Here is a 23,471-nt window from a genome sequence, read left to right on the forward strand (position 1 = left end):
AGATGTTGCTGTAGTGTAGAGTAGGAGTATGTAACAAGTTTGATGAACCCTTGAGATATGTGTGATCTTCAGAGATAATAGATGTGGCACTGAGGTCTATCATGTCAGTACATCAATCAAGAAACAAATTGAAATGATCAGTTTGTTTGCGTATGGCGATTTAGTGTGAGAATATATAAAGTTTCAGAGTTCATTATTCTGCACAACTGTTAATGCATCAGCAATGTTGGATGTTGCTATGTTAAAGTCATATATGTGTTGACATGTACCTGTCCTCAAAACACTGTCATTGTATTTATGTGATAGATGAGGTTGCAGTTGTATAGATATTTGCAAGGCTTGAAGTGATGTGATAACCGTATTTTGATGGGCTACTTGTTTTTAGAAAGTTTGGTTTCACTTATTTAATACCAGGAAAGCGCTCTATGTTAGTATAGGTGGATGTTCAGAAATGTACAATTGACAGAAACCTATCATTTCTGGATCAATCGATAGACTAACTGTCCTATCTTTTCATGCCATCATGCTCTGCATGCAGCTGATATTACACTTTAACATAAATAAACTGAGGATTATACCAGTACCTTATCTTGCTGCCATTTACATTTTGCGTGTATAATAGACATTTCAAACTAGCGATATTAAGAAGAGGTAAGCTGCTTGGAGGAGAATAGTTGAGTAACTTCTGCAAGTGTTTTAACCCTTCCACTGCTGTGGTTTGGCCCAGTTCTGTTGGTTTCAATGGCAAAGCTGGGCCTTTACATTAAGTAATAGGGTGAAAGGGTTAATTGAATTTGAAATGAAAAAAATGTCCTTGTACATGGATCTTGTACTGTCAACTAATTTAACTAAGTTCAGTTCGGGTTTATATTCACTTCACCAATAGGTTTGGAGGAATGAGAATTTCTACAGTCTTCCCATTTCATATGGCAGGTTTATTGGGTGGGGTGGGGGTGGGGGGTACAGTGACAGCAAATAAAACCCACTTCAATTGAATCAACCATGTAAAGACAAAGGAAACAAAAAAATTAAGATGTTTCATTTCAATAGACTCCTGTGGGAGCTTTTAAATCTGTATATTTTATAAAATAGACATCCAGCAAAGTTGTTGAAATGTCCAACAAATTTAGCTTTGCATTGCATTGGACATGACATTGTACTTCTATAGAACTAAAGAGAAACAAACTGAAGTTATAGTCTGTTAGGAGCTGTAAGTTCTTCAGTTCGATTCATAGTGGAAGATTGACATCAAAATGATGACATTAGAAGTAACATTTACAGTGTTGACTCAGAAACATCTTATTCACTACAAAGGATCAGTGTTACTAATAAAGGGGCATGTTGTAGAATTTACTCACTCTCTTTGATGATATTGTTCAAAAGAATTTTTGTGCATCAAGTGTACAGTTCTGAATTTTGTTTCTAAAAACACAGTGTTGTATTTTTGATTTCAGGTCTTTATAACGGTTTGATATTGAGTCGGATGATATCAGAGAATCACATTTGTTCAGCTCAGTTTGATTCATTTTACTGCCCTGATGAAATCCTTAGAAAAGGTGTCTCGGTAAGAAAAAATTTTTGGACATAATGTGCTTGTAGCTGTCAGTGAAAAATTTTGTGTCAATAATACAAACAGAATACACACATATTACAGTAGTGTGCTGTACAAGTACTGTTTCTTATGGAAAGTTTGCGTTGCTAGATAATTTTCAATGAATTTTATGCAGCCTTCTCCTGTGGTTAAAGTCCTTTGAAAGATGTTATATTAAAGCTTAGGTAAAGAAGTCCATCCTGTTGTGTACATTCATCTGACACTTTCACCACTCACATTCTGGACACACACCCCTTAGGGCCAGTAGCTGAAACTTTTGGTGATTTTTTCACACATTTTGGTTTCAATGTCAACTACAGTTTCTTGTTGTACTCCCCAAAGCATGACTAGATGGATACTCAGTATTCTGCCTGTCGACTCAAGCTGTACATATGTAGACTGCATTGTTCATGTTATAGACAAGTGAATTCTGGTCCGGACTAGAATTCAAAGTAAACGATGGAAGTTCATTGTAAATGAATAGACACTGTGTTGACAAGCTACATAGGTGTGTTTAAACATGCTCTTATGATCAAACAATGGCAATTATTAACATACCACACAAAAATAGTGAAAAAAAATCATCAAAAGTGACTACTGGCTCTTTAATAAGTTACAATCTGGCTGAAAATATCTGAAATTTTAAATGGGGTCTGTACCAGGTATATGGTGCCTTGTAGGTCCATATTAAAAAAAAAAATCATTCTCTTAATTTGCAATCTTACAGATTCCTCAAAAGGACTACGCTACGGGAATCCACAATTTGATGTTGGAACCCAAACTGCAATGGTACACCCTGTGTTACTCCAAACCTTTTAGTTTAGGAATGTGTGCATTGCTAGCTTTCCTACTCATTATTGGTCTGGTTGGAAAAGCCAGCTCATTTGGTCATGACAGTGGTAGTATTCACTGGGCTGGGGCAATGTTCATTGCAGCTACACTCTGTGCTATCATTATCGTACTTTTACACGTGATAGCCTACTACGAGAAATTAAAGGTAAGTGAGTTTCATTGCTGTTCCAAATACTAAACTTTGCAACATTCACCTGTCATGGTGTTACACCGATAGTAATGTCTCTTACCATTCTGTTACTGAAGGCAAAGGGATTTTTGTTTGCAAAGTGAAGTCGCTGATTGCACTGACTGGGGAGGAGCGCCCTCAACGTCATAGGAAACACATGAAAGTTCTGCTCAGATATTTTTGGTATTTTCTGGTTTTTTATTGTAATCTGTGCAATTCTGTTTTGCAAACATGAGCTCTGTCAATTATACTATTATTTCCAAACTCTTACAAAGGTTGATTAATCGATAGTAAAAATGAAAACTTGCTGTAATATTGTAGCCCTGGCTGATAAATTTCTCTACAGGTATTTTTTCTGGATAAATTTATTCTGATATAAGATAAAACAATTGAGATATTAGCACGATGAGATATGTGTCACTTTGAACTTTCAATTATTCCAGTCAATGGTTTTAATTCATCAATTTAGTCATTTCAAATAAAAGGCAATTCATTTCCAACCACCAAGCTGTACAGTGACTCTCTCATCTGTCACAGCTTTCCTATTGTTTTACAAATTTAAACAAGTGGTCCTACTGGTATGATATATTTAGAGAAATCCATACACCATAACACGGGTGGAAAAAAATGCTGGTTCAAGGTCTTTTGACTTGTTCAATTACAGGAAAAAATCTCTGTTTTTCCACACAAACTGTAAATTCAAATTGAAGATTAAAGGGCCAGTAAATCTAACTTTTGATGATTTTTTTCATTTTTGATAAGTTTGTTTGTAAATTGCAAAGTCTGTTCCACTCCCAAAAGCATGTTAAACAGCCACGACTTAGATTGTCAAGATAGTCACGATGATAGTGCCTATATGTGTAAAATGCACTGTTATTGTTTACATTTGAATTCTAGTCCGGACCAGAATCAGAGTTCGCGTTTACGCAAAAATCGTGCGTATTTACGCATTGAAATTGACTCTCTACGCATTTTTTTCATCGTTATGCGTTTTCTATACGCAAAGGATAACACCGAAAGCACTCCCCACGACTGAGCTTAGGCGACAACCAGACGAAATTTGTTGCAACACATTTCTGTCAATCACTCATTTTGTGTGGAAAGTTTCGGATTCTCTGGGCCACGTTATCACGTTAGGCACGTTATCATGTCAGCTGTGCCTATGAATTACGTTGCTAATTTTCAGGCGAGCGATAGTTTCTGAAAGTGAGTGATTGACAGAAATGTTGCGACAAATTATATAAATGCCAACCGTGCACGATCATCGCGTCTCGCTGTTCCAAATTTTGATCAAGCGCACATGCAGCATGGCGTCGAAGCAGATAAATCTGTTTTCTTTCAACTTTGCTGTACGAGTCCGTGAAAAAAATGATTCATCGGTAGAGCTCGTCGGAATCCCGATAAATTTTGAACACTGCAAAAGTGTCTGGATGGTAACTGGTCGTTCAGGCACCAAGTCGTTTCGGCCCAAGTCGTTTCGGCCTCTCAATTTCCGGCCCCAAGTCACTTCGGCACCGCAACCCAAGACGTTTCGGCATCTGTGTTTCGATTTTTTTTTCAAACTATTTAGTAATTGACGGATCCGTCATATTCGTAAGCGTGACCTTTGCGTTCTGACCAGTACTTTATGTACATTTTGTGTGAATTTTGCCGTGCTGTTTCGTCACCGCTTTCAAACTTTTGCCGTGTCGGCGGCTATTGATATCGATAAACTTGTGTCACAGATTTGAAAATGATATGAAGTTTTTTCTTACGGTCTCTTCCCATGTTCTCACAAAGATTAAAGCATGTACGTGAATGTTAGTTGACACTATACTTTTTAGTACTTTGATTTGCAACATTACGCTCCAGCACTAGTTCCCACAGGTAGCCTTCAGCGGTGCCGAAACATCTTGGGTTGCGGTGCCGAAACGACTTGGGGCCTGAAATTGGAAGGCCGAAACGTCTTGGTGCCGAAACGTCCAGAAACCGTCTGGATAAGCTGCCATAACTCTAACTTTTGGGTTGCCCGATGTGTTTTGACGGTCGCATGTATACCCTTCGCTGTTACGTTTCAACATTGTTCAAGTTGTTCGTTAAACTGTTTTCATTAAAATAATGTTACATCGTACAATCCGAATATGTAGTGTAGGTTTATTCAACGGCACATTGTATTTTGCAGTCAGTTTTTTCATCAATCGAGTGCGGAAGTGAAATTACGCACTCAAATCCAGCCATTACGCAATTTTAGCAGACTAATGCGTATGCCGTACACGAGGAGAAAAAAGTCACCGCGAACACTGAGAATTCAGTTGTCAACAATAACAATGCAGTCTGTACATGTACAGGCTGAGTTGACAAACTGAATACCATGTATCTCAATATCTGTTTTGGAGTAGAACAAGAAATCACGGTTGATATCAAAGACAAAAATCTTCAAAAGTTAGCGCTACTAGCCCTTTTAAACCACTATGACAATAGCAATTTTTACCCACAAATCATAGAATTCTGGACAGATCAGAATTGTGAATTTCCATGCAGTGCTGTGTACTTATCAGTAAAGAGAGTCAGAAACAAGTATACCCAGAATATTGCGTAAAATTTCAAATTAAGTATCTTGAATTCTTACCGGCTCTCATCCCTGAGGTAATTTTATTGTCCATATTACCTTCAGAAAGACAGTAGAATCTGATGGCAAACTTACACTGTATGATTTGTTGATCGAGGGCTTCATCCATGCAAGAGATTTATATAGGAGCAAGCTTCAGGCTCCACCCACACAACAGATTGGTATCATAAAGAGCAAACTTAAATAATGAATCTCTGACTATGATATGTCATGCAATATGAATAATGACTTATACATTTTCTTCCTCTTAATTACAGCTGAACAAGAACCTGGATTTCAGGTTAGCCAAGATCAATGCCAACATAATGAGGCATAATGTACTACTTGGACTGACTGATGAATGCATATGCTTCTGTAGTCGAGCTGTTGTATCCTTTTGTTTTTGACCACAATGAAAGTGTACAGTTTCTTGAAGGTTCCTCATCAGATTTTGGAATAAACCATTGTTTTCAAGGTGTTTAGTGAAGAGAGGTTGACATGGTGATGTAAATATTAATACTTCATCACCAGTAACCCACACCTAAAAAATCTGGTAACCGTAACCGTGATTTCTGGTAATGTCAAAATACACCTCGAGAGGGCGCTATAGACGGCATGGCGGCGGTGTAGAGTGTACACGTGTTTCATCAGCTCTGCATTCTGACAGTGATTTTAGCAGATTTAGTTCATTGCACAAGTCAATTTTTGTTGGATTGAAAATGCATACGCCAGAGAAGCGAGAGAGAAAGTTAAATAACAGTGAGGACTTTATATACGGTGAAGAATTTGACAATTTACTTTCGGAAGATGAAGATGTTGTACGAGATGAAGCTACAGTGGTGAAGCTGACGATGAAGCGACCAATGCGTACGCGTGGAAGGAAGAAAAAGTTCTATGCCGTAACTGTCGGGAGGTCGACTGGTCTTTTTAGCTCCCATAGCCATATGTATATATGGCAATGGAAGCTATTCTTATAGGCTAGGGAAATGTCTGTATGTATGTATGTCTGTATGTCTGTGTGTCTGTATGTCTGTATGTCTGTATGTCTGTATGTCTGTCCGTCAACATCAAAAACTCCAAAACCGCTGTACATTTCATCTTGATATTTGGTGTGTACATGGATGATGGGCTGTAGATGAGATTTTGTTCAAATGAAGTTGTCATTGCCAAAAATATGCAAATTAAGTGAAAAAATGTAAAAATAGTCAAAATTGAAAAAACTCAATAACCACTGAGCAGACTACATGAAAAATTGGCATGTAAGTACTTTGGGCTGACATGAAATGATTGTGCACATCTTGGGTAAGTATCTTGGACTTGCTATTTTTCATGAATTTTTTTGTAATTTTCTCCCATTTTTGGTCAAAAAATCTTCTCTGAAACCACAAGTCCGATGGATTTGAAACTTGGTATGGAAGTGCATAGGAATGACCTTTCCCAAATTTGGGCAAATTGTGGTGAAATTTGCATATTTTTTAGTTTACACGTCCATAGACTCCCATGTATTAGGCAGATCTCCATAGACTCCCATGTATAAGGCCACGAAAAATAAAAATTTAGTTTCTCATCGTATTCATATTGCAAAAAGGATGCAGTGACACAATTTTTAGTCCCCATGGATGAAGTCCAGTGGGCTTATAGATTGGGTCATGTCCGTCTGTTCGTCCATCCGTGAGTCCATCCGTTCACGCAGACATCTCGGATATTTTGACAAAATGTCATGTGACCTTGATGACCTTTGATCTCAAATATACATATTTGTCCATAACTCAGTAACCACGAGTGCTACCACCCTTCATATATGGTATGATGGGACACCTTTATGACGCCACATATTGTACCTCATTTATTATGCGCATATCTAATTTTGAGCGAGCCAAGAGAGCTAGAGGTCTGATTTTTGGTATATAGGGATAACTTAGCAATACAATTTTTTTGACAAAATGTCACGTGACCTCGGTGACCTTTGACCTCAAATATACATATTTGTCCATAACTCAGTAACCACAAGTGCTACACCCTTCATGTATGGTATGATGGGACACCTTATGACGCACATATTTTGTACTTCATTTATTATGCGCATATCTAATTTTGAGCGAGCCAAGAGAGCTAGAGGTCTGATTTTTGGTATATAGGGATAACTTAGCAATACAATTTTTTTGACAAAATGTCACGTGACCTCGGTGACCTTTGACCTCAAATATACATATTTGTCCATAACTCAGTAACCACAAGTGCTACACCCTTCATGTATGGTATGATGGGACACCTTATGACGCCACATATTGTACCTCATTAATTATGTGCATATCTAATTTTGAGCGAGCCAATAGAGCTAGAGTCGGATATTTGGTATATAGGGATAACTTAGCAATACAAGTTTTTTGACAAAATGTCACGTGACCTCGGTGACCATTGACCTCAAATATACATATTTGTCCATAACTCAGTAACCACAAGTGCTACACCCTTCATATTTGGTATGATTGGACACCGTATGACACCACATACTGTACCTCAACAATTATGCACATATCTCATTCTGAGCAAGCCAATAGAGCTGGATGTCTGATTTTTGGTATATAGGGATAACTATAGGAGAGAAATTTTTGACCAAATGTCATGTGACCTCGATGACCTTTTACCTAAAATATATGTTTATGTCAATAAATAAGTAACCACAAGTGCTATGTCCTTTGTATTTAGTAGGATGGGAGACCTTATGACAACACACGCTTTGCCTCATTAATTATTTACACATCTAATTCTGGGCAAGCGAATAGAGCTAGAGATCTGATTTTTGGCATATATATCCCACTTCTTATATCCACTGGAATGACTTACCTGAGCATGTTATTCAAGCCAAAACTGTGTGTGACTTTAAAATAAGACTGGACCAGCATATTAACAGAATGAGGGATTATATAAGCCTTTAAGGCTTCCTTCCCTATCTTGCCATGGTTTTTTTTTTTTTTTTTTTTTTTTCCATGGCAATCATAGTAAATCATAGTAAATCATATAGGGATAAATTAGCAATATAATTTATTTTTTTCAAAATGTCATGTGACCTCGATGACCTTTGACCTTGATTATACATATATATGCATATCTCAGTAACCACAAGTTCTATACCCTCCAATTTTGATAGGATATTAGACCTTAAGATGTCACATCTTGTACGTCATTTATAATGCGCATATGTATTTCTTGGCTGGCCAATACTGCTAGAGGTCTGATCTTTTTCCCCGATTTAGAACCATAACTTAGACATGCCTCATGTGTTTCAAATTGGGAACAACGACATAGACATATGTGCCCATAGATCTCAACACATACACTCCAGTGATACTTCTTAATGACCATATTTTCCTGCCCCATCAAGACTAATACTCCTATTACAAGTGGGGACTATGTCATTGTAAATGACTTGTTGATTTAATGGTTGTATCACAGTATTCGATATATCTAATTCTGTATTTTTTCCATTTTATATTCTGAATAAATACATTAAACATATTTCACTGTCTCCAGTACATTACATTTAAGTATTTTCACTTCATGCACTTTATCCCTTTCACACATGTTCAAATATCTGACTAGAGAACAAACACTAAATAGTCCAGGATGGGAGCTACAGTGTCATTGACGCTATTTTTTGTGACTGGAAGTCATGTCATGAAGTTACCAACGGATACCCTGGAAACTGCTTCAAAGGTTTTGACACAGAAGCTGAAGCACAACAATTCTACGATCAGTTTCAGGTAACGGATTGCGCTTCCGACTACGATGTAGATTCTCTCGATGGCGGCCATGATGACTGTACGGATACAGATACGACGCGTGTCACATCTGATGACTTTGAAAGTTTATCAGAATCCGAAACTGACACTGTTGTGAAAAGGTTGTTCATAAATGATGAAGATATAAACACCAAGTGTTTTGATGTGTACAGCTTAGTCGACGGAGAGAGTAGTGATAAAGAAAAGTTGTCAACAGCTGATGAGGGGCTTACTCGACCCTGTACTGATGCGACAGTACCGATATGCAGGGAAAACCATGTAAGTACCAATGCCAAAGATGTTCGCGTTAAAGAGATTTCGGGTACAACTGAAAGTGCGGACAGGTTAGATTGTACGATAGCTGCGTTGGAAGAAAAGATCATAGAATCTACGGTTGTTCTGAACTACGTACAACAGGAAGTACACACGTGTAAAAATGACTTGGACAGTGTGAAATGTACTGTACAAAAAGTGGGTCGTCTTGAAGACGAACTGTGTAGACTTAGATCGGAAAATCGCGCGCTGAAAACTGAACTTCAAGAATCAAACAAGAACTGGTCGGACAAATTAGTAGAAATGCAAAGAGTCTTTGATGTGAATTTACAAGAGAAATTAAGTTTAATTGTGTCTGAGTGGGAGAGAAAATTTGAGAGCTTCATCAGCACAATGTACGTGTGCATGAGATTGAGAGTGGCGTTTCACAGTCTCATGCTGAGATAAATTCAAAAGACCAGGTGCAGGTGTTTGACATTGTAGATGAAGAACAAAAGTCAATGAAAACAATGTAACAAATATTCACAAAGATGAATTACAAAGTGTTAGACAAACAGAGGGTGAACAAAAGAATGATGAACATAATATTCTTGGTGAGTCTCAAAATGCTGTTGATAATATTGTACACAAGACAAAGTCAAGCTTGTTAAACTGTGGTAACATTACAGACTGTAGTGGTATAGATACCGTTGTGATTGGTGACTCTATTCTACAAAAACTGTCTCCAACTAAGATGTATCCTTATAGACGTGTTAAGAAGGTGTTTATACTCCAACCTTGGATGTTGCACAAGTATTTGTGGATAATGTAGAGAATTTTGATGATGTAAGGACAGTTATTATTCATGTTGGTATAAATGACCTTATAAATGACTAAGATGTCAATTAAATCATGTCACACCAGTTTTGATACTCTAGCTATTGAACAAAGTGTTCAATAAATTCCCGAAAGCATTTGTTGCTGTGTCAAGTGTTCTACCGAGATTGGATGAACGCATTACTGATATAAATGCCAAAATTGAAAGTTATAATGAAGCAGTTCATATGACCTGTTCTAAATTGAGGGGTTGTGTATTTGTTATACATGATAGGCTTTCTAAAAGCAGTCACCTATTCAACCCTGATTTGATACACATCAATTATTGGGGCACCAGTCTGCTTGTATCTGATGTAAAGAAAACAATATCTGGAGTGTTCAATGGAGGGAGGAAGTACCATGGTGGTAAAAAATATCTCATAATGTACAACCACGTGAATACCATGGCAGGTCAAATAGTTCTGGTAGCCGGTATGGCTCTAGTGTTGATCCAGGTAACGGATATGACAACCACAGAAGTGGGTTTGATGGGGCAATGGTAGTCATTATGACTTCCACAGAAGTGAGTTTGACAGGGCAAATGGTAGTCGTGGGTATTACAGAAATAGATATGAAATAGAAACCAATATGGTAACAGGTATGGGTAGTCATGGAAACTACAGAAATGGTTATGGTAGCATGTCAAGCTATGACACTTTCAAACCAAGAAATACGTATAATTCTGGTAATAATAGATATGGAAGTCATACATGTATAACAGAAATAGACCATGGAAACCTAATGGCAATGCCTTGATACTCTATTGAACAAAGTGTTCAATAAATTCCCGAAAGCATTTGTTGCTGTGTCAAGTGTTCTACCGAGATTGGTTGAACGCATTACTGATATAAATGCCAAAAGTTATAATGAAGCAGTTCATATGACCTGTTCTAAATAAAGGGGTTGTGTATTTACTTAAAGTTAGACAAGTAAGTCTCTTTTTCCCCATCCATTCATTATCCATTTATTGATCAGAAATGGACATTATTCTCAGAGTTTGTAGTGTAGAGTGTACTTGATCTTAATTTGCAAAAATCACTGTCTTTCAGACATTTTTTACCATTTCATGTGTAAATTTGCTGGCAAGTATTTTCCAAAGCTTAAAACATGTCAAGATAAAACCTCAGTTTCTTGTCAAAGTAATATCACTATCTGTTCATGGAATGTGCATGGTCTTACCAATAAAAATGTTTTTGCGGACGAGTTTTTAGATTTTATCAAACAGTTTGATGTAGCTTGTTTACAAGAAACCTGGTTGACTTGTAGTAAGGAGTTTTTCCATATCAAGGGTTATAGTGTTTTTCGTTCTGAAAGAAGTTGTAATGTTAAAAAAAGAGGTAGAGCTGCTGGAGGGTCAGCAATCATGTTCAGATCATCACTGAAAAAAGGTATTTCAAAGTTAAATCTAGTGTTTCTGATTTTTTATGGTGTAAACTTGATAAGCAGTTCTTTTCTTTGAACAATGATGTGTACATTTGCTGTGTGTATATTCCACCTGAAAATTCTTCTGTACATGTGAAATATGATTATTTTGATGCATTAGAGAGGGAAATAGCTCAATACTCTTTGAGAGGTGATATTGTTGTAATGGGTGATTTTAATAGTAGAGTTGGATTTCTAACAGACTTTATCCAGAACGATGATATAGTATATACTCCAGTTCCCAATTTTTATACATCTGATAATTTTAGAGTAAGAAATTCTAAAGATTCCTCGCTACCAAAGGTAATAGATTTGGTAACAATTGATTGATCTTTGTCTGAATAACAACCTGTTAATTGCTAATGGGAGAACTGTTGGAGACTTATCTGGAAAATATACCTATCATCATCCAATGGGATCTAGTGCTGTTGATTATTGTATCACTTCTAAGTCAAATTATAAGAATTTGCAATACTTTAAAGTGCATGATTTTAATGCCATGTCTGATCATTGTGCCATAAGTACTTCATTGAGTTGTAATTACAGAGTAGTTCATGACTCTCCTCCAAATAAGCTTCCGCCAAAATATGTTTGGGAAAGTAGTAGTGCTGATGCTTTCAATAGTGTGATGAGTAATCAAGATTTTACAAATACATTTGATAAGTTTTTGAAATATAATGAAGGTCTTGTTGATACGAACTCAGCAGCTATCACGTTAACTAAAATTTTTCTAAAGGAGCCCGAGAAAGTTTAAAAATTAAGTACAGCAATCCTGGAAAAAAGAAGAAAAGAAATCAGTGGTTTGACCAAGATTGTAATAATTTACGCAAAGAACTAAAGATCGCTATGAAAGCCTTTGATAGATCCCAATGATTATTTTTTAAGATGCAATTATTTCAGCTTGAGGAAAAAATATAGAAAACTTCTGAAATTTAATAAAAAGCAGTATAGCAGATGTTTAATAGACAGATTAGAATCAACAAATAATAACTCAACTGAGTATTGGAATATTTTGAAGAATCTTCGTTCCAAATCAGGGGCATCTGTAGATGAGGCTATACATTGTAAGGACTGGGTAAAATATTTTAAGTCACTTTACAATTCATCAACAACTGTCAATGAAAATGGTATTTCACATGAACTAAATGATCTTGAAAAAATAAAGAGATTGAATACGTATCTTAATATGCCAATAAAACACAATGAATTATTGCTTGCTATAAAACAATTAAAAATCATAAAGCGCCAGGAGAAGACTCAGTTATAAATGAAATGATTAAAGTCAGTAATAGTCTTTGTATAAGTAGCATTCTTAAGTTATTTAATCACATTTTAGAAAGCGGCAATTTTCCAGCACTTTGGAAATCCACTTTATTAGTTCCACTTCACAAGTCAGGGGATAAGTGTGATCCAATAATTATAGAGCAATTGCTCTTTCAAGTTGTTTCTCAAAACTTTTTACATCAGTGATGAATAGGAGGCTTATTAAGTATCTTGAGGATAATAATCTTTTTTCTAACTTCCAGTTTGGTTTTCGAAAAACAGACGTACATCAGACTGTGTTTTTCTGTTAAAGACTGCTATTGATAAGATGTTCTCCATGAAAAGATTGAAAAATTCATCAAACAATCTTTATGTGGCATTTGTAGACTTTAGAAAAGCATTTGATAGTGTTGGAGAAAAGGCCTCTTTTTAAAAATGCAGAGGTTGGGTATATCTGGTAGCTTTTACAATGTTGTTAAGTCTATGTATGATGATACTCAGTACAAAATGAAACTGTCCATGGTATTTCAGATGGGTTTATTTCCTCATGTGGCGTGAAACAAGGTTGCAATATGTCACCAACATTATTTAATATTTTCTTAAATGATCTTCCACACGAGTTTGGTGGTATTTCTGATTCTCCTATCGAAATTGGAGATCAGAAGTTAAATTGTATATTATATGCAGATGATTTGATACTTATGTCAAAATCAGCTGATGGTTTACAAAATTGTTTAGATAAGTTGCATGCTTACAGTAAAATATGGGGCCTTTCAATCAATATCAATAAGACAAAAACAATGATATTTAATAGAGGTAACCGTTTCATAAAGAACCGGCAATTTTTTATTGAGAAAAGTGTGATTGAAGCAGTGAATCAGTACACATATGTTGGTGTTGTTTTTACACCTAATGGAAAGTTCAAACAAAATATGATTAATCTTAAAAATAAGGCTATGAAAGCTTTATTCAGCATTAAAAAGTCTATATTGTGTGAAAAAATGCTGAATCCAAAGCTGTGTTTAAAACTTTTTGATTGTTTGATTGTCCCAATTCTTTCATATTGTTCTGAAATATGGGGGACAGAAATTACAAGTGTTGATAACTGCCTTGAAAGTCTTTGTATATCATATCTCAGGTTTATTTTAGGAGTAAGTAAACGCACCCCTTTTGAGGGTATTAGATCTGAGCTAGGTAGATTTCCTTGTAAAATTAAGCTCAATATGTCTGTGATGAGATATTGGTGTAGATTAAATAATTTACCAGGAGACCATATTTTGAAAAATGCACTTAGAGAAAATATACAAATCAATTCTCCATGGGCAAAATTTGTTCATCACGTCTTGGGAAGTTACAATCACAGTCGTGTTTTCAGTGAATTTAGAGTAAATTCTTATTCTCAGTTATGTAAAAATCAAAACATGAGTATGAAAATCAATACTTAGAAACTTGGAAGAGAACCCTTTTCAATGATTCAAGGAAGAATGGAAGTGGTAACAAACTGCGCACTTATAGAATCTTCAAGACCAAGTTTGGTTTTGAAAAATATTTAAGAGATATTTCAGATTTCAGGTTACGTAGAAGTTTAACAAAATATAGACTGAGTGATCATAATTTGCGTGTTGAAATTGGTAGGAAATGTAAACCTCATTTACCCTTTAAATGAAAGAATTTGCTTGAGATGTGATAGTAATGTAATAGATGATGAGTTTCACTTTTTATTCACATGCAAGTGTCATATTTCTGAGAGATTGATTTTGTGCCAGAAAAGCGGAACAGATTTTTCTATCACTATGAGTGTCGAAGAAAAAGTAGAAGAGATGAAAAAGATTATGGAACAGAATTTTCTAAACCTTGCTATATTTATAAGGAATTCTGGTGTTTGCTGACCCCTCCAGTAGCTACCTACAGTTAGCTGTTTACAGTCAGAGTTATAAATTGTACTTCAATTCAATTTACTTGGATTTTAATATCCATTTGATGGTGTTCAGTTTTGGACATGTTGTTCTTTCATCTGAAATGTACCATACCACACTCTCTGTCAGTGTGTGTTGAGTAATAAAAGATTGATTGATATATACCATGGGTTGAGAATGGGACTGTTGTAAGATCAATAGGTCTCCAAACTAGTACAATGGGGCTAGTGCATCCTTTGTGGTATTTTCATGATAACCTTATTATTATTATATTATATATCTTACCTTTATGACTAGGGCATGAAATTTTCAAGAGTAGTGACCATTTTCGTGCAATGTCAACAATTTTTCTTCTGATTTTTAGCGCAAATGTGGATCACTATCTCGGATGCCCTTCTGCAAGTTCTTATAGCGTGTGTTCTACACACATACATACAGAGCATGTGCGCGACATCTTCTGGCACTCGTCCAGTGAGTCCCTTGAAACCGTTCACAGTGAATGCTCAGATACAGCGGCAGGGGATGGGGCACCTGGAAACCATGCATGTTACAGAATGGGCTTTTTTAGCGCACACAAAATTCTATTGTTCTCTATGGTAGATGTATAATAAATGACAAGGGCTACAAAATTCTTTGTGAGTTTTAGCATAGACTCTCGAGAAAAACGGGACAGGCAACTGCTGAGGTTTCTTCGTGCGATCTATCTTTGAATATATTAAGTTTATTTGCCAAGCGGTCCCCGACAACAATACTTCGTACTTAACACTGAATCTCATTAACGATCAACTGACGTTCTGAATATGTACACTTTGCTCTTGCGTGGCAAGTTCCGAGTAATGACACAGAGAATTTTGAGGGTTTTTTGATACTAGTCATGGTGAATGTTCTGGTAACGATGAAGATCACATTTTGGATTCAAGCCGAGGCCAACGGGAAAAACCAGACGATAAAAACAGTGTACATTTAGCCATAGACGCTACAGAAAACTCTTGCTAGATATCGACAATATAAGTTACATTCCCTACCATAAAAATCTCCGATAACAACAAACATTTACAAGTTGGACAGCTTTACACTTCCCCAGTCCTGCGAAACGAAAATCTGACCTTTATTTCATCTGTCACGCAACATTTGACGAAAATCAGGGAACACAAAAATGACTACTCCATCGGAGCTCAAAAACGACCTCTAACATTTTGGTACCTTTTTAGCCTAAAGAAACACCAAGTTCGGATAAGCTACACATGTTTACATCCGCAAAGTACTAGAAAATACATTTGTAACACTGACTTTCGCTGTCAGGAGAAACTTCGCGATAATCGGGAATATCCATCGGTTGGTGCAGTCAGAAGCGGTAAGGTAGACATGCATTTACACAAAGCTGAACGCTCTCCTCGCAAATTTGGCCGTTCACAGTTTTCAAACAACAATATTTCATACTTTACCGAATCATGGAGCACTCCTCACACAGAAAATATTCCGACGGTTAAAAAACTGCAAAAACAAGGAAAAATTCGGAGAACACGGACGATTGCGGAATGTAAACAACTCTTTGATGTCAACTGCTGTCAAGTCTGGAACTGCAGCGATATGTGTTTCGGATTTCTATTCGAAACTTTGTCACTTTACAGCAACATACTGACTCCCTGCAGACTTCCAGTTGCATCGAATCTCGCTACCAATATGTAAAAGTACTTTAAAACCATTTTAACAAATTCTTCTCAACTAGTTGTAACACTTTTATTTCTAAAAATGGACTTGCGGGTAATCCGGAATAACTTGTAATCCGAAAACATTATTACCGTATACCCGCATGCACGTGTCTATGAACCGGACGTTGTGCAATCGATCGGCCCAGCTTCATTCCTTCACCGACCCATTAACACCTCTTAATTATTCCAAGATAGATCAGACGCTGCTAATCCCATAGACCCTTTGTTCTCTATCGGAGTTGCCTGTCCCGTTTTTCTCGAGAGTCTTTGGTTTTAGCTTTACTGGGGATAGACAATGCTAAAAAGCAATACATCCATAATTCATTTCTGGACATTTTATATACAAGTATTGCTAAGTATGCAGTGACACATGAAATTGATCATTATCAATGGTGCATATTGATGTACCTTGGATGTGCATCATTAACCTAGTCTGTTATAATCACTAGGTAAAAGTCATAAGTCAAGGGTCAGGGTTCACCGTATTCATCCTTAACTAGAATACTTAGCTTCATTTCATTTACTACAATACTGACCAATGCGTTGGACAGATACAAGCATTTCTCATGCACCAACAAGTTGCCCCTAAAAGTATAACTCAGGTAAGACTTCTCCACATCTTTGTCATTATCTCTGTGCAGTTGGAACCAGTCATATTTTTTTTACAGCCTTGTAGTTGTTTAGGAAACGCGCATTTCTCTTGTTGTGCAAAGTTTGTTTCCATGGATTTGTGCAGTGTTGTATGTCATTACGTTTCGATCAAAGTTTTCAGCGTCTACCTCTCTTGTTGTTTGCTTTCAGTAACATTTGCACTTATCACACATTTCCGATGTGTGAGTGTATTTTAACTCACACAAACGTTTTATTTGTGCTCTTAAGTATGTTCAGCTGACAATTCTGTCCTGTGAAATACAAATAAGTAAAACCTTTTCCCAGGTAGTGTGAGCTTATCTTGTGAAGAGATCAAACTCAAAATATCAGAGCCATTTCTGTAACAATCTATTAATAATAACTTATTGCACGGCATAACCATGTTAAAGTGCCAGTAATGCAAATTTTTGATGATTTTTTCACCATTTCTGTTTTGAATGTCAACCATAGTTTCTTACTCTACTCCCCAAGGCATGTTGAAACACACAGAATTCAGCTTGTCGACTCATCCCATGCATGTATAAACTCTGTTGTTATTGTTGACACGTGAACCTTGGTCTGAACTAGAATTCAAATGTAAACAATAACAATGCATTTTATACATTTAAACACTTAGTTGACAAGCTAAATAGTGGGTGTTTCAACATTCTTTTTGGAGTAGAAAAAGAACTTGCGATTGGTATACAAAAAAAATAATGAAAAAATTATTAAAAGTTAGCATTACTAGGCCTTTAAGATTGATAAGAAATTGTAGAAATGCAATTCTCTTCAACTAGAGGAAGTTATAAATGAAACTTCATCAGTTTACTTTCAAGCTTTCTTTGAAAAAAGCACAGTTTAATGCAATATGTATTTTTGTCCTACAAAACAGGATACAATAAGGCTGGACATAGACGCAGCAGATGACGACACAATCCAGCTAACGCCGTCAAGAAAACAGCGTGAAAAAGAAGAGAAAAAGGAACGTGATGGCATGACGGTCCTTGGTAATTTCAGTCCAGAGTCATATCAGGTAAGTTCAGATTATAATATAATATTCCAATATAAATTCAGAGAAAGTTATGTCTTGGGTCTTACTGGACTTTGCTTGATGCTTTGTTATTCATATTATCACAGAGTTTTCTCCGGGTCTCTCTCACAGGGAGGGGGAATATCACCCTCTTTGCAAATTGGGGAGGGGGCGTTTGGTTCTGATTGAGGGGGACTATAATAAATTATGCAAATTTAAATTATGGAAATTCAAATTTTTTCATGGTATTAGCAAATTAAGGTTATTGTATTGATCAAATGTCAAGTAAAAGACACTCCTGTTTCTTTATTTTTTTCCATCCAGTAAATTTTGAATGAATTAGAAGCCTACACAAAACACTCAAACTTCATTCATTTCAGTTCCAACACAGTTTTGTAATCTGGGGGCAAACTCTAGTTGATAGTCTTTCAGCTGTATCACATCATTCTGTTGATAGAATGCTTGTATGACTTTACTGTGGCTACAGATAGTGGATTACATCAACTGTATGATGTTACATCTTAGACAGTAACCATGAAGTGGATTACATCAACTGTATGATGTGACATCATAGACAGTAACCATGAAGTGGATTACATCAACTGTATGATGTTACATCATAGACAGTAACCATGAAGTGGATTACATCAACTGTATGATGTTACATCATAGACAGTAACCATGAAGTGGATTACATCAACTGTATGATGTTACATCATAGACAGTAACCATGAAGTGGATTACATCAACTGTATGATGTTACATCATAGACAGTAACCATGAAGTGGATTACATCAACTGTATGATGTGACATCATAGACAGTAACCATGAAGTGGATTACATCAACTGTATGATGTTATATCATAGACAGTAATCATGATAGGGAAGGGTGATATGTAGTTGTGTTTATGATTATTTCAAAGGGATTTTTATCAGATAGGGGATTCACACAATCACATATCATGGAGAAAACACTGTTAATAATTACGTGATTAGTCCATCTGGAGTTGAAAGAGCAAAAACTTTGTTCAAGAATGATTTGCCAAAAACAAATGAAACTCTTATTGTTATTTGTTACAGGAAGAGGCAGAATTAATCCTGTTGCAGTACAGTGGCCGCTATGTTCGTAAACTTGTAACCAAGAAACTAGGGTCACCTAAGCACCATCGACACATGCCTAGGGGGTACTGTCTATGTCAGTATGTTGAAAAGGAGTTTTTCAAGATGGACATATAGATCTATACAAAATACACAAGATACCTCATTTTTAACTCCCATGTATTTATGTTTGTTTATTGAATGCATCGCAGATGGTGAAATTAAGATAAATGCTATGTAAATTTCAAATTTTGATATGTCAAGATATTTCAAAAGCAACAGTATGCAATAATGCTTAAATAAAAGGCCATGGTATCTGTTATGTTATCACCAAGATTGCAACTTCAATGAGTCTTTCATTACAATAAACAAAAGTTTGGCTGACAAATATCTGGAACAAGGAACTATTTGGAAATTTTGAATACTATAATTGTTCACTTCCAAATCTTTCCTACCTTGCGTTCTTTTAATCATTTATGTACTTCGTGATGTACTTGCTTTCCAACATTTATCAGATTGGTTTTTGTTTCTACATAGTCATGGTCACATCCTTCATAGGACTTTCTGTCTTTCAGTGACAAATCATTTCCTATACCTGAGAACATTGGTCTTGCTATCTAAGCGATTGTCAAACCTGGCCCTCGCAAGCTGAGTATTTATTTCGAAAAAATTCCAGATTTCTTTGACATCCCTTCAGAAACAAATTTATCAATGTTTGCCATTCAAAATGTCTGCCCTACCCTAGGCTAACTCATTAGGAAAACAATAAATGTAAGATTTTCACTCCCCAAAAAGGTGAAAATTTCAGTTATTTTTCATGCTTCTAAGTGAGTGCATGCAAGATGTAGACCATGAAAGTATTTCAAACATTCCTGTGGCATAAACACCATTGACAAAAATTCAACCGTCACATTGAGAGTTTGTGTATACCATTGTAAGAGTTATGACAGAACCTCAGTCTAAACTGTGTATAACTTACTGTCACAACGTCTTTCTCTAACTCCCTGATTGAAATCTCGATGTTAAAAAAAGATTTGGCATTGATATATATCCATTTACCGTCTGTTGAATGCAACTTTGTCGCGACAATTTTCCAAATGATTGTAAAAATGTTTATGAACATTTACAAAATTCAGAAAAAGTTTGAAACAAATTCAGATGTACCAAAATAAAGAAAAATCTGTCTGTACTGGTCAGCCTTGGGAATTGTAAAGTATCTTAGCCATAATAGAAACATGTCCTATGTAAAACATATGTGATTGTATTCAACTTGCAACCTTTAGATTGAAATCTGTCTCCATGAAATCAGGTCTCTCTCTGTTGCATATTCCGTGGCATATTCATCTGTCTGTGCAATGTCTCCAGTTGTGATACTCTCAGATGCATGACCGTTCACGGAAAATGGTCACAAAATCTAGTTACAAAATCAAACAAAGATCTTGTTTCCAGCTCTTAAATTGTAAATCTTGGTTAGTACTGGAGATGAAATTATATAAGTACATTCAGATCCCATTACTTTTATATTCTAACAGAGAAGGGTAAAAAAACTCTAAAATTTCATGAAGTACAATTACCTTTTTTTACATTTTAACATGAAAATGAGCATAATGATTTAGTACTGAAAATAATCATGTTACAGTTACATCAAATACATATCTCACAATAACAGTACTTCAAACACCACTGCATGGTCATGTCAGTGGTTGTTTTCTTCTTTGTATTTATTGTTCAAACAAACATGTTTTGAGAATTGATCTTCCAAAATTAGCCTTAAATTTGTGTCACAAATCCAACATAAAGAGGCCTTTACAATGTATTTCATCGTTAAAGAGTACCAGTATTTATGACAGTTTTCGGGAAATGAACATTTAACAAACTTTGTATTCAATATTTGTTCAGTTTCTAAAGGTTTTGTCATGGAGTTTATGTACATGTAACAATTATATAGTCCTGAAAAGATATTTTATATGGATTCCGACTTTGTACACACGGTAATGTGATAACTTAACATTGTGAAAGGTGGATGACTGTATTTACGTATTTCGTTGGTTTTTTGCCAAAATTTTATCTATTTGTTTCCCCAAATGAAAAGTAAATCACTCCTTGCGAGTTTTTATCAGTATTTTAAAAAGCGTATGAATGGAATTTAATGTCTTTTCAAAGAGAACTTGATGAAAGTGTTTGAATGTAAAATGGTTAATGCAGAAAGATCTCAAGGTGTTTCTGACTGCAAGACGGGGATGTTGATGTCAGCCCAATATCCAAATGTTTGCACAGGCAATATTAAATGTACAAATGATGAAATAAAAAAAGAGTCTTTTTAGGAAACCATTTTATGGTGATAAACTTGGAATGCATCAAGATGATGACTTGATATTAGAAATGTGAATCAAGCCAGTATTGTGCATACATTGATACTGGTATGTTATGTATAACATATGAATAACATTTACTTTTTCAAAACAAAAGTGAGAAATTCATCATCATATTCCCATTGTTATTCTTCCAGAAATATGCAAAACAACCCTTGATATTGCTTCATATTCAGTGACTGAACAAAAAGTACTGTTGTCAGCTTTTAATTTTGTATTTCAAAATGTCAGTTACTATTTATGTTAAACTCTTAAACCATGATTGTGAACAAAGGTGTTCCACCCTTTCCTCCCGAGGGGTACCACAATAAACTGGTTAAATTTTGTTGAAAGTTTGCACAAATTTCAATGATGATGCTTTTCAGACTCTGACTAGCATAAGTGACATGTGTTTTACTGATTCATCCAGTCTATGCTCATTGGATTGTTATTTTTGTTGTATTGAAATTTAAAAAATCCTAGTTGTTTTAAAGCGGAATTTGTAATATTTTTGGGAAATTTCTCAAATAGAAAACACACATTAACAAAATCCTACGTGGTCAAAAAAGGATTAACAGTTTTGTAAGAGTGCACAGACAAGTTTGTAAGTGTATTCATTGCTGTTATTGACCAATGAATGCCCATATGTACTTGAATTATATACTGCGCAGCACACATACACAGGGTGGTTTGAAAAACAAAATACTGAGTATTCCATCATTCTGCAGGGTTCAGATAAAGAAACTGGTTGATACACAAAACAAAAATACTGCAGACATCGTAAAAATTACTGAGTAAAAAGTGTTTTCATGGAGCTTTAGAGGAATTTGCTCCATGTTATTATTAAAATGAGGTGTACATCAGGTAATCGTACTAGACTTGTTGCGTTGAACTTTTATGCATAATTCAGTGTTCTAAATTATTGTTTTTATATTCTTGTATAAGTTCCTATATATTTAAAACAATTATTATTATTATGCAAGATTTTGCTTCACACAGTATGTATACTGTTTTATGGGTTTTTGTTCGGTGTGAGATATATTATTTATTTAGTGAAATTTTATTTCATTTTAGTATTTGAGATGCATTAACAGAGCAATAATGGAATTTTATGAGCCTGCGAGTGGCAATGACATTTCCTTTTTCTGTGTCACTGATATGAAAACAGTGACTTCATTTCTTTATTGGTTGTAAACTATCTTGAATTGTTGTTGAATTGTTGTAAATGCTGATGCCAGAATGGGAAGGATGTTGATGAGAGTTTTTGTCAAGTTGAAATTGAATCTGAAATTATGTTTTGCCTTAGTTTCGTGAACAATAAAGCTGCTCTGTATGGAATGAATTTGCTTTAGACTGATTTTGAGCAAAGCAGTTTGCTCCCAAGACAGTGTTTGGATAATAAATGCAAAGGGTGATAAAAGAAGGAAACGGCCATGTGGTCTTTGGAATTTCAAATTCTTGTTTCATTTGTGTTTATGACAACCAGATTGACTGTAAAAACCCTTGTAACTAGATCTCTCTAATGATTTGACCACCCCAAATTCTTCAGAAAAATGTTTATTCTACCTCTTGAAATCCAACCAATACTTTTCGGAAAACCTAGGCTACAGCAGTGCACCTCATTTTACACTTTACACAAGCACATTTCTTAAACATTTCTTAAAGAACACGATTTTCTAAATTTTATTTTCTTTTGGTTGAAATGGTTGCAAATTTTATTTTCTTCTGGTTGCAATGGTAAGTTCATGCATTACTCCCAATAGCCTTAAAATTTGGTCAGCAGTTTCCTAGGTAACGCTTCCAATCAATGTTGATTTAGTGATCATGACATTTTAACTTTCTTGATGTTTTATTCCCTAATATTTGGTCAATACACCTCTAGGCTTTTAACCCTTTCACCACCATGGTTTGTCCCAAATCCATTGTTTTCCATGGTAAA

The 23,471-nt window shown here is 35.6% G+C and overlaps 1 protein-coding gene across 3 annotated transcripts in view; it reads left to right on the top strand.

Annotated features, from left to right (window-relative positions):
• The window catches only part of LOC139152752 (transmembrane protein 268-like), a 35,984-nt gene extending 15,946 nt beyond the window's left edge, over positions 1 to 20,038 (top strand). For 2 of the 3 annotated variants that reach the window (XM_070726076.1, XM_070726077.1), the window contains exons 5-10: positions 1,455 to 1,564; positions 2,319 to 2,588; positions 5,478 to 5,588; positions 16,932 to 17,024; positions 17,945 to 18,085; positions 19,164 to 19,475. In XM_070726076.1, the coding sequence (XP_070582177.1) occupies positions 1,455 to 1,564; positions 2,319 to 2,588; positions 5,478 to 5,588; positions 16,932 to 17,024; positions 17,945 to 18,085; positions 19,164 to 19,319 (881 nt within the window). In that variant the 3' untranslated portion in view covers positions 19,320 to 19,475. Of the gene's footprint in view, positions 1 to 1,454; positions 1,565 to 2,318; positions 2,589 to 5,477; positions 5,589 to 16,931; positions 17,025 to 17,944; positions 18,086 to 19,163 lie in introns of all 3 variants that reach the window. The other variant, XM_070726078.1, reaches the window with a different exon arrangement.
• The last annotated feature ends 3,433 nt before the right edge of the window (positions 20,039 to 23,471 follow it).

Source organism: Ptychodera flava, chromosome 16 (assembly GCF_041260155.1).
Source record: "Ptychodera flava strain L36383 chromosome 16, AS_Pfla_20210202, whole genome shotgun sequence".
Taxonomy (NCBI): Eukaryota; Metazoa; Hemichordata; class Enteropneusta; family Ptychoderidae; genus Ptychodera; species Ptychodera flava.